This window comes from Onychomys torridus, chromosome 6 (assembly GCF_903995425.1).
Source record: "Onychomys torridus chromosome 6, mOncTor1.1, whole genome shotgun sequence".
Taxonomy (NCBI): domain Eukaryota; kingdom Metazoa; phylum Chordata; class Mammalia; order Rodentia; family Cricetidae; genus Onychomys; species Onychomys torridus.
The window spans coordinates 22,045,609-22,058,365 of record NC_050448.1 but is presented as its reverse complement, the minus strand read 5'-3'; the positions used below and the strand labels follow the sequence as shown (position 1 = coordinate 22,058,365).

Sequence of the window (12,757 nt, the reverse complement as noted above, 5' to 3'; positions counted from 1 at the left end):
AAACAAAATCTAAAATGAAAAATAAAAGGGGTGCCTGACCCTCCTTCACTAGCTAAGTTTATACGTAAACACATATTAAGGCTATAGACTACCCTATATCCCGCAAAGACATGTGGAAGTCTCCACCACCACCTGAAAAGTGACCTTTAGAACAGTCACTGGACATGGAATTACTTAGAATGATACTGCATGTTTTGGACACGCACCTAATCCAAGAGGACTAGGGGCGACCTAAGAAGGTAACCCCTGAAGACACGGCCACATAGGGAATACAGCATGAGTACTCGAGGTACTCAAGCCCAGAACACCACAGACTGACAAGAAGCCACCATAAGCCAAGAGGAGACAAGGAAGAACAAAACTGCATGTTCCAGCTTCCGCTGTGTTGAGTCAGCCCATTTGTGGTACTCAGGAAACTATGTAGCATTTATCCACCTTCTCCAGGATTTGTTCTTCAGTGTTCCCACTTGGATCCCAGTGCCGTCGGGTTGTAAAGGTAAAGAACTATCCTCTGAGATTGGGTTCAGCAGTAAGACATTCCTAAACCACAACTGTGAGGGTGTGGCCCCAATGGGAAGCATCCTGGGCTCCAGAAAGCACAGGCTGGCTGACAGACTCATCCCAGAACCCCAGGCTACTTCTTTCTGGGCTTTGCTACCCCATTTACCTGGTGCACACAGATGTTACATTTGTCACAGAATACCATCTCATTGCCATCCTCGCCATCAGGTGACTGGCAGACATCACAGACAACATCTTCATCGTATTCAATCCCCAAGCCCTCTTCGGTCTCTATGGCATGATTCATATTATCATAGCATCGCTGTTCAAATTCCTCCAAGACCCTTTCCATGGTGTACTCATCTAGCTCAGGCATCCCTGAAGGAAAACATCACAGACACTTGAGTAAGTGCGCATTAACAATTATTGTAATGAAACAGCACTGGCGTGTTTAAACTCCTAAATAAAACATAAATAAAAGAAAATCTGAGTGCCAGAGAAATTTCCATCCAGTGACTCAGACCAACCCACAGACAAACACCTCCATTACAGTTTGTTCCTTTTGGAAGACAGAATAAAGAAGCAAAAACTGAAAACAATCTCTGAGGCATTCTAAGATATAAATACACACACTGTAAAATGCACCATTGTTGCTATGACACTAATTTAACTTAGAAAGCCAGGACCATATATTATGGTGTTTGGGTTTTGTTTTGGTTTTTGGGTTTTTATTTTGTTTTGTTTTTAATTTTCTTTCTTGCTGCTTAAAACAGTGCCCTGAAGCAGATTTCACAGAAAACATCCAAATGTCTTTAACTGGCTTATTCCTCTCCACTTGGAATTCACCAAGCTGAAATGCATAATCAGATCCATGAAAGGCAAACAGGAGGAAATGTCTGGAGCAAAGAATCCAGTCCACTAGGAGTCAAATGAAATACAACTCACTTCTCCAAGAACCATCAAACATGTGGAGGAAGTTAGGGGATGGCTCAGTGGTCAGAGCTGCTACGGCAAAGGGCTTGAGCGAGATTCCCAGCGCCCATGTCAGGTGGCCCACAACTACCTGTTTCTAACTCCAGACCCAAGAGACCTGAAACCCTCTTCTGACCTATCCTGGCACCTGCACATACCCACACAGACACATACATGTAATTAAAATAAAGCCTTGTAAAAAAGAAAAAAAAAAATATAAAAGTAGTCACTGTGGCCTCAGTGGTAGGAAAGAGCTATTTTCTTCGATCTGCAGAGGCTCTCCAAATTGCCTATAGTGAAATTATTTGTAAAGAAAGGAGGGCTAAAGAAATACTCAGGAGTCAGGCATGGTGCTCAGGCCTGTAATACAAGAACTCCTTAACGAGTGAGTCTCAGGCCAGCGAGAAACATAGTAGGAGACCTGGAAGGGGGTGGGGACAGACTTAAAGGTAGGGGAATGAAAGTAGAGCCTATAACTTACATGCACTCTTAGAAAAATTAAAACTGTCACATTCCCACGTTTTAAAACTTCGGAGATGAGCTGGAAAGCAGTTAAGAGCACTTGCTGTTCTTTCAGAGAACCTGAGTTCAGTACTCGAACCAACGTAGGGTAGTTCACAACCACCTGGAACTCCTACTCCACGGGATCCAACACCCTCTTCTGAACCCATAAGAAGCACCCACACGCACTCACACCTATATACTCACATGTGCACACACACAGACCAATCTTTTCTTTAAGAGAGAACATACTAAGGACATATAGTGGTAGGCAACTAATTAAAATTATGAAATGTTTTCACAGGGCACTGTTCACCCAGTGTCTCCTAACTTGTGGATACACCGAACTTCTCTTTGCCTTCTAATGAACCCAATAAAAAGGTCAGTAGCAGCTGAGACAAACATCTTTAAACTGGTGTTCAATTCGTATCAAAGGAAATGATTTATTCTGTGAAGTTAGCTTATCTTACCCAATGCCCTAGCCAAGTGAGTTCTTACCATTTAAACCACAGCCAAGCCAGTCTTTCAGCCGAGTCTTTGGATAGGACCCTGGACTAGATGGACAGCTACAGCCAGTCAAATGCTTCACACTGTCTTTTGAGCAGTTTTATGCAGACAGTATAAGGCATTTGGCCAGCTCAAAAGACAGAATTGAATCTTCTACAACGGCATAATTATACCACTCAGATACATACCACACATAATAGATCACTCAGATATATATACCACATACAAGATACCACTCATTTATATACCACATATAATATAACACTCAGATATATAAACCAAACATAATAGACCACTCAGACATATATACCACACATAATATAATATTCAGACATCTATCCAACACAATATACCACTCATTTATATACCACACACAATATACCAAATATACATACCACACATAATATACCACTCAGATATATACACTACACATAATATGCCATTTCCCCAGAGCGTTCTAAACAGATTCTAAAATGACTCCAGGCTTGCTACTGTTCTGACCACTAATATTTAAAGCAGGGAACAAGAGCAGGAACATCTACTCAGTCAACATGTCTAATAACTAACAAGTAGAAAATACCAACATTCCCAGCTCAATCCCAGTCAGTCCCATTCACTGGCTGGTGATCTCAACATCAGGACAAGCTGATATCAGAGTCCAGGCTGAGGCAGGCTCCGTGGGAACACAAACTTCAAACAGCCCTTGCTTGCCCTTTGAAGCAAAACACACGTGACTCTTCACTATGTGCTGGAATACAGATAGCCCATGCCATCACTTCCCGCCCCTGCCTCCACAACAGTAAGGTAGACTTTTACACTGAGTCCACAGGGTGTCAAGGTAAACATTCAAGACAAACCTTCAGAACAACCTTGGGAAAGAAAGGCTGCAATGTGAGACCTATGAACCATCCCAGCCTCCACACCATGAAATGCCACTCCAACCAGGAGAGAGACCTTCAAAGTCTGGGCTAAAGCCAGAAGAGTATAAAGAGCTAACAACAAGAGGGAGCAGGTGGGCCAGGAATCCAGTAGCTGCAGCCAAAACAAGCCTGGCTTCCACCCCATAGAGCCACCTTCGTCAGCCCACTCCTGATCAAGCCCAGTGGACTCTGCATCTCACCACATGCCCCAAAGCCAGATAATACGGTCTCCAAAGAGCTGGACTCTATGACTGGGTGTGCTTCAACCTCTCACAGGACTCATATGAGTCACTACAGACAGACATAGCTCTTTCTTCAATGTGAGTTAATGTAATAACACATAATCTCACCCATCTCCTTAAATTCCTCATTGGTTAGTTCCAGCCACGCAGCATCCATATCATTGAGGTCATAGCGACATACACTGTCCGCCAGCGTCCGGAGATCAACATAGCCCAACTCTGGAGGCTCAGAGCCAGATGATGCGATGTACTTCTTGGGCCTGATGAACATGAGAGATTTCTCTTCAGACACAACCCTGTTTAACAAGAAAACAAGTAGCCAGATTACCCTTTCTGCCATGTACAAGAAGTTTCAGAGACCAGGTACAACTTCCTCCTCCAATCCTCAAGCCCAGACCACCCCTATGTTCATAAAGACTATGAACCCAGATAGCAACAACACCCTCACCCAGCTAGACTCTTTAAAGGCCCCAGCACCAGAATGGAAGCAGATGCCGCAGCCTTTGAAAGCTGCTTCCTCCCCAGCACATGACCCGACCCTACCACCATCTATGTCTCCAAAACCTGTGGTATCTCCATAGTTGGTGTCTAAATCCCTTTCCATTAATCAGGCATGATCCTTCCCCCCAGAAGTTGTCAGAACCAGACAGACCTTGCTAAGCAGAGTTCTCAGGAACAGAGATGGCAAGAACAGCTATAAGCTGCAGACCACAGGAGACACCTCTGAACTCTCAACTCCCAAAAAGACTGAGCGAAAACTAAGAGCCAGAGCCCATACTCCATGACATATGACCCCAGAACTATTCTTCTACCACGCTCTCACAATCCGTTAACACCCGGAGAAGTGCTTTCCAGCTTCACCCTAGCCAAAAGATGGACAGTACCAAAAAGCTCACCAGCTCCGGGGAGGAGCCAAGGGTTCTGGCCCTGCGAGGCTGAGGTCACAGCACTTCCACATCTGTTTTCCACCATGGGCACTCACGCCAACAGGGTGCCCAGGGTTTAGAAGTTTTACACCCTGCAGTTGATGGGATGAACTTATCTATGTGACAGAGATGGGTAAGCTGAAGGGATTTCTTTCTCCTCCTTGAGCAAGAACAGGTGTCGAGTGAAAAGCTCCAGTCTATCAAGGCATTTCCATCCTGACTGGGCACTATACAGAACCATCCAGCACAGGCTTCCTAGACTCACAGCCTGCCAGTGCCAGGACTATATACACCCTGCACTCCATGAGCCCTGATTCACAGGCCAAAGCCCACATCAAAAGGCAATTCCTGGTGGTCGCCTATGCCTGCCTAGCCACAGTGGACTCTAATGTGGTCGCCTATGCCTGCCTAGCCACAGTGGACTCTAATAGGAACTGAACACCCGTCAGCATCCCCTCCACCTCACATATCCCAAAATGATGACACTCAAATCAATCAAGTGTCTAGGGAGATGTGGAGTAAGGGTCAAGAGGTGAATTTAGTCCATACTTGTCCATGGTAAAAGAGGCTATTTCACACCACAAGGACCCAGCAGACACCATGGCAGCAAAGCCAGATGTGCCAGCAGAGCTATTGGGCACTCCAACCTCTCAAAGGACGCACCAAAAGGCTAACAGAGGGAAAAAGTACCAACATACCACAGCCCATCTCAGGAATGTCAAGGAGGACCTGCCGTGAGCATCGAGGGATGATGTGGGCCGGAGATGAAGGGAAGCGCCAACCTCCAGAAAGAGCCTGTCCACAGCACAACGAGCCAAACAAATTCCTCACCTAAGACGCTGTCCAGCAGGTCTCCTCATCCCTGTCATCTCCTAAACCACAGCCGCTGCAGGCCTGGGAAGTACCAGGGCCACCACTGCTCTCACAAAGCCAGGGAATGCAGAGGGAACCAGCCCCAGCCATCCCCTAAAATGTCTCAGGCCTTCTAACCTGCAGGAAGAGAGCAAGGCCTCCCATGGAGTCAGAAGCCCACTGCGCTGACTCACCACCCCAGGGCTCGAAGTGCTCCTACCACATTTGTAGTCAGATCTCATGTCATCACACTACTAACTAAAGACCTGTCTCCTCTCAGCCTCCTGGTTTGCTGGGAGGGAAAAGCATGTGAATAGAGAAGCATGCATGTGTCTCCTCAGGGTAGCTCTACCTGGCCACGGGCTGTGGGATGGTCCCTGGGCTCACAGGCACCTGGACTCCTTTCTCCCATTCCTGTCTCCAGGGATCTGCCAGCACGTAGTACTCATCCGGGTTCAGTTGGTAGGAGTCATGCAACTTCATGGCAGTGATCAGGTCAGTCCTAAACACCTGGGAAGAAGACAGGGACATGGATATTTGATATCTGCAGTCGTTACAGAGCACTGGCAGCTGCAAGGTAACCATGGAGCTGCCCATAACAAGGTCACTGTATCAACACAGGCCTATTACAGAAACTCCTCCTTCCCAACACTCCTGTCCCTCGCCAGGGCCTGGGGTGGCTCCAGCTCCCTCGGTCAACACAAGCAGATGCAGCAGTGACTGTATCAACACAACCGTCCCCTCTTTAAGACCTCTCAATTCACCAAGGGCTGCTGGAAATCCTCCAGGGAATGATGACGAGTCACTCAAGGGTGCTCTTTGGAGCCCATGTTTAAAAACAAAACTTCATTAGCCAATTAACCTCAAGGCAAAGCCTAGAACCACCCGGTAGAGGTCACTCACTATCTTCTAAACTAACTTGCCAGATGGCCCACACTCAAGTGCCGGCTAGCATTTAGAGCAGGCGGCTAGTGAGAGTAAGGTCCACATTTGCTAACACCAGGCAGAAAGGCAGGCCTGCAAACATCTAGGAGTGAAGCAACAGGTCATTAAGGTACCAAGTCAGAGGATGCCATATCATCTACCCAGGAAGCAGTATCTGCGGACAGAACCCTGTCTTCACTGCAGTCAAGATTCAAGTCAAGATGGACTCAAAGAGCAAAGAAATGACAGTGAGGAAGGGCGGCCCCCACCCGCCTCTGCTCCTCTGTGGACTCGTGGGCACTCGGCATCTACATCAACAAGGCTGACCATTAGTATAGCACATCCCGTCTGGCAGCCAGGACTGCTCAGCTGCTCCCCTCTCCAACCTTATCCTCAGCTGCTCATCTGAGGGTGCACCAGGAAGTCCCCTTGGTGTGAGCAGGCCCTGGCGTACATCAGGTACAGCATGAGCTGTCCTCCATATACACAGCTAGAGGCTCACTCCCTCACTCAGGACAGGAAGCTTTCTGGTGCTGCTTAGCACGGGTCACACTGCATGCCTGCTGGCTTTTCAGGCTGACAATTTCTTTGACAAACCTCGTCTTAGGAAAGCATGATGAGGGAAGGTCTAAAGAAGTCCACTCCTCTGGTTGTCATTTTTCAACACCGGACTTACCCCAGGATGTCACCCCTAACTTCGACAGGCCCATCAAGCAACACCCCAGCTATGTACAGTATGCAAAGATCACAGGACATAAGGTCCCAAGACACAGATCCCCTGGCCCTAGAGACAAGCCTAGTACCACCCACCCCAAGGGAAAGGTCTTCAAAGTCAAAGCCATGATTCCATATCCTCACAAAGCAAATCTGGTAAAACAGAGTCCAGCTAAGCTGTACAAAGGGAAAAAAAAAAAAGCAATCTTGCCCAAGAAAGGAAATGAGACTGGGAAAGAAGATGAGAAAAGGCACCTTCACTGCTGCAGACCCGGGAGAGGCTCTGGCCCAGAGCAGACAAGAGCAGAGGAACTGGTAACCCGAGTGCTGTACACAGTCCGAGCAAGTACAGTGTGCTGCCTGATGCTCAGAGGGCTCCATCACACTCCTAAGCTGATAATAGCCATACAGTATGGGCATCAAAAAGGTCCAGCTTCAATTACAGGGGCAAATCGGGATTTAATCAGAGAAGTAAATACAGCAGCAGACATGTTCCAATGCTATAAAAATGAAGTGAGCACTGAGGACCTGAATGAGCACAAGGCCCACAGCATTTCCCACACCCACCCACAGAACTGATCCTGGAACAGGCCTCTACCATCACCAAGAAACTCCTCTGTATCCGAGGGCAGCCTGGGAAGGGCCCCTGAGAAACACTTGTCACTGTGTGGCCATCGCACCATAAGCCAACTGAGGTCATCCCACAAACCTCTGAGGTGCCAACAGTAGTTTCCCACAACTGTCCCTGAAAAATCAATGACAGGCTGACACACCTGACTTTGACTCCTCAGAGTCTAGTGAAGGTTGTAGAGAAAACAGACCTCAGGATGTCGGGGCCTCAACAAACTAGGCCAGCAGGGAGATACCTCTAAAATCAGTTTTAGCAGGGAAAATGAACAACAAAATGTGGGGCACCAGGGAAACATAAAATGTGAAACAAATTGGGAAAGAGGGGGAAAGCCTAAGCATAGTCCCCAAAACAAAACTTCCAGAATTACATTGAGTTGTTGCCAAATAAGCCACAAATTCATGGCTAAAACTAACTTGAGGCTGGCAGGGACTTGGCAGCAGCTGAACCCGCTCATCTCCTGGCCAGAGGAAAAGATGGTGGAAGCCAGCAAAGATGGAACAGGAAAGGAAAAAAGAATACAATTAATAATAATAGCTAACATTCACTGCTCGCTACATACGTGCCACATGCTTTGCATGTATGAGACTAGCCTACACGTGTTAGCCCACTTAATCCTCTGGAGACTCCAATGAGACACGCATCTGCTTCTTACCACCTTCGTGGGGTATAAAGTGGAGCACAGAGGTTAAGTAACTTGCCCAGACCTACACAGCATGAGGCAGACATGTGGGCAGCAGGTTTGCATGCACACATATGTACAGCACACATGACCAAGGCAAGCAAGCATTCAGAAGTACCTCAGAAGGCTTTGGATCTTCCTGTCTAGAGCAGGCGCTCCTCCCGTGCTGGGATCGGGAATGCTGGGACCATGTCGTCGACAAGCCTAAGGAAACAAATAGCCAAACAGAAACCATCAGAAAACAAAACAAAACAAAAAAAGCACACAGGGCCAGTGTTTCAGTGGTGATGTGCTAGTTGCAGAAGCATGAGGACCTGAGTCCAGATCCCCAGCACTCAAGGAAAAAGCTGCCGTGCGTGGTGGTGTGTGCAAGCAGGTCTAGCCAGCCAGTCTAGCTGCAACACTGAGCTTCAGGCTTAGTGAAAGATCTTACCTCGAAAGTAAGGTGGAAAGCAGAGGAAGCCATCCCATCATCAACCTCTGGTCTCCACACCTGTCCACATGAGCGAGCACATCCTCACACGTATGCGCACACACACAGCACACATACAAGAAAAAATTGCACAGGTCAAGGAGATAGAAGAGAGGGGTTCTACCCCCACAATAAACCTCCAGTGACAGACAACCTGCAATGTCGTCTCCTGGCACTCACAGTTCCTTGCTGTCATTTCCAAACACAGCTAAGGTAGTCAGTCACAGCAGGCTCCTGTGTGCAGGGTGCTCTGCCTCATGTACAGCACAGAAGAGAGAGCACCACAGCACACTCCAGGGGTGGGGGCTGCATCACATTGGTAACAACACACTAGCAAACATTCCCTAAGTCTTCAGCAAAATGTCTAATGCCAGGATCACTGGGCTCAACCTAAGGCCATGCCCAAAACATAAAAAAAGGTTTCCACAAGGCCTAGAAATTTGGCACTCCCTAAAGAGCAGAGAACCTCCACACAGCTTTAACATCATCTTCTGCGCCTCTCTCCGGAAATGTCCCAACCCCCTCCAATGGCTTCTGAAAACCCAGGATTCCTAAGTGCCACCCAGACTGAGCAGACAGAGCATTCTAGGGGCCTGAAACTTCTCTGTAACACTGAGAGCTCCTCCTGCCTGAAATACCCACACTGCCTTCTTTCCCAGGGTCCTTATTCTCTGGGTTTCTCTATTTCCAAACAGCTCCTATGTAGCTGAGTCTCTAACCGAAGACCCAAGCAAGCCTGTGAGAGCTACCTTCTTGGACTAAGTTCCCTCTGGACTCACTGCAGACCCAGTATCACCCTGGTGGTAGACATCAACTTCTCAATCAGTCCAAGGTCTGCCCACTCTGCAACATAAAAACCAAGTCCAGGCTCCGCTTAAACTACTTCAGTCTCTTCTATCCCTCCTGAGACGAGTCCACCACCTTTTCTACTTGAGGTCAGAAACCCACAAGTTATCTGGACTGTCCTCCTTCCTGCTCAGAACACATGGCCAAGTCCTAAGCCAACCTTCCAATGCCTCAGAACACTAGCTCCTCTGTCCCACCCCGCCATTGCCACTGCTTCCTACTAAGTATATACAGGTGGACAAGCACAGTGGCCTCTGCTCCGTGGGCACACACTGCAGCCAGAACAGAAACAACAATCCCAACCTCCTCCACTTTTTGCCTAACTTGCTGATAACTCCTTTCAGCCTTCTGTCTGTAACTCCAACATCCGGACACAAAACATCTATCTACCTCACCATTTCTCAGAAACTGGCAAAACCCCAAAATGTTCAAAAACAAAAGCCGAAGAAGGACACCATTTGACCAGCAAAATCACCTGTCATTTAAGCCCTTATCGCCGCAGAATCGACAGGCACAGAGCCAGACTTGGGACAGGTCCTGCACATTTGCCTCTCATCCAGTTCTTAATGCCCACAACTAACAGGGATTGTGGGCTCTGGCAAGGAAGGCCTCTGAGCTACCTTGAGTAGCAGTTCGAGGCCCTTTACTAAGGCGTCTAGCTGCTGTCACTTCTGTAGAATGAAAGTCCTTAGAGGTGACTCCTGACATTCCTGTGACTGCCTCAGAAGACTCTCTGGTTGAGCAGGAAGTGAGGAGCAGAAGCAGGGCTGGTGGGTAACCTAGTGCACAGTGCTTGCATAGCATTCTCCAGGCCCTAGGCTCCAGTCCCAACTCCACAGCCATATGGTACTCAGATTCAAACTGAATGGGAACACACACACACACACACACACACACACACACACACACACACACACACACGAAATGATGTGAGCACACTGGCAATGAGGCAGACCTGCAGAAATTCTAAGTGCCTGGGTGGTTGATCCTCAAGTCCACAGAGGACTCCCTGTGGGCCAAGGCCTTCCTCTAGCATATGGATTTGTACTCCTTCCCACCCCCAACCCTAAGTATATACAGGGATATAAAATAGGCATAAAAAAATCAAACATTTACCAACTATAAACTGAAGAAATTCAGCTTAAAAACACCCATTAGCATACATCTTTTTCTCTATTTATTGACTAAAGCAAATTTGCTTACTAATAAAATGAGTGTGCTACTTTTGATGTAAAGAATTAAATTTTGGTTGAATATTTGGTATGCAGCAACACTAAGAATCTACATTTTCGGTTTGATCAATATTTTTATTTTTCTTTCCCTTTTATTTTTCTGTCATTGCACATTTAAAAACCTTTTACTGTTGCCAAATGTTTCATGGCCCCACATTCAGTTACTTGTGGGGTGACAACTCACTGATTAAGGGCTGGAGAGATGGATCAGGGGTTAAGAACACTTGATGTTCTTGCAGGACCCAGATTCAATTCCCAGCACCCACATGATGGGTCATAACCACCTGGAACTCCAGTTCCAGGGGCTTTGATGTCCTCTTCTGGCAGGCATCCATGTAGTACACAGACAGAAGAAACATACAAATAAAATAAACGTTTTAAAAAAAGAAAAACATTTTTAAGAACCCACAATTCACTGTTTAGGAAGCCACACCCTAGTAGGTCCACAGACTGTTTGTAAAGAGGGGAGCACATGTATGCGTGGGATTCCTAGAAGATCCAAGACATGGGCAGAGACTGATGGTCCCCTTCAGCTGTTCTGGGTGGTTCTGGGGGTGGAGCCCAGGCCCTGCATGTGGGGCAAGTACTTGAGCCCAGCCTAAACCCTTGGCTTTAAATTACTCTGGAAAGAGGTATACATCGAGAATTGAACAAAAGCAAAAGCTTTAAAAAGAATCATTCCTTTGTTGTACTTTAAACATGGTTGTAAGACAGGAAGTGAGGAGTCCCTAGGCTCCCAGAGTTGAAGCAGATGAACTATTTGTCCATTCTTGGGTTTCATGGTCCTCGGTGTCTTCTCGGGATGTAGGGACCCCTCCCATGAAGTCCAAGTTTCCACTGAAGTTGGTCATTGTGTGTGCTCAGAACACAATGATACCAGGAAACTGCAGATCTTGAAAATCTGCTTGTACCACATTTTATTTTAAAGCAGACACCCAAGGCTGCTACAAGCCTGGTACCCCATATTAACAATAAGTAACTCCAGCCTGATACTCCATTTTAAGCAGTTGGACCCTCTTACTGTATCTGGTGTCAAACAGTACCATACAAGAATGACAACAAGAAATATACTATCCTATAAAACTTATTTGCAAAAGGGAAGACTGAAAAAGAATTTAATGCAAATTAACACTGACACAATATTTACAGTAGCTCACAATACAATACAATACAATACAACACAATACAACTAAAAACCAGTAGTTCTCACCCCTCATCAAGGAAAACACCTCTTTGCAACAGAGACCACGACAGAAAACCACAACCAATCAAAATGCAGAGCTGTGGAGCCTAGTCCAAACTGATAAATCTACAATTCTATCACCTAAGCCTCAGGGAACACTGTAGGAAAGAGGGCAGAGAGACAGTAGGAGCCAGAGGACCAGGGACTTTGCTCTGAGATTGTCTCCTATGTCATACATGACAATCTACACATGAGCTGAACAAGGACAAGAGACATGCCAAAGTACATAAGGAAAGGCCAGGAGGCCTCAATCCTGGACAAGGATTTTGTAACTAGGGAATTTACAGAGCAGTAGAAACAGGCTTCCCCAGCGAAGAGAACACCAACTGGGTATCCTATACCAAATGGTCAGCCCTGAAAACATCACACAGAGAAGTTCATACTATAAAGACCAAGCAGGTTATGTCTGAGCACTTAGAAATGTGTACACACGAACAATAAAGAAAAGGAGGCCACGAATACAAAAGACAGCAGGGAGCAGGAGGACATGGGCAGGTTGGAGGAAAGACAAGGGAAAGGACAAATGATGTAAATATGTTATGATCCCCAAAAATAAAAATACATAAACCCAGAAACAACCTAAAAATCCACCACC

General features: G+C 46.7%; 1 protein-coding gene across 4 annotated transcripts in view; it reads right to left on the bottom strand.

Moving 5' to 3' along the window:
- Nucleotides 1-12,757, bottom strand: part of Jade1 (jade family PHD finger 1) — a 55,504-nt gene that overhangs the window by 20,057 nt on the left and 22,690 nt on the right. For 3 of the 4 annotated variants that reach the window (XM_036189299.1, XM_036189301.1, XM_036189302.1), the window contains exons 3-6: nucleotides 8,488-8,573; nucleotides 5,774-5,931; nucleotides 3,752-3,939; nucleotides 668-879 (exon numbers count right to left, since the gene is read on the bottom strand). In XM_036189299.1, coding sequence (XP_036045192.1) covers nucleotides 668-879; nucleotides 3,752-3,939; nucleotides 5,774-5,931; nucleotides 8,488-8,573 — 644 coding nt within the window. Of the gene's footprint in view, nucleotides 1-667; nucleotides 880-3,751; nucleotides 3,940-5,773; nucleotides 5,932-8,103; nucleotides 8,148-8,487; nucleotides 8,574-12,757 lie in introns of those variants that run through there. The other variant, XM_036189303.1, reaches the window with a different exon arrangement.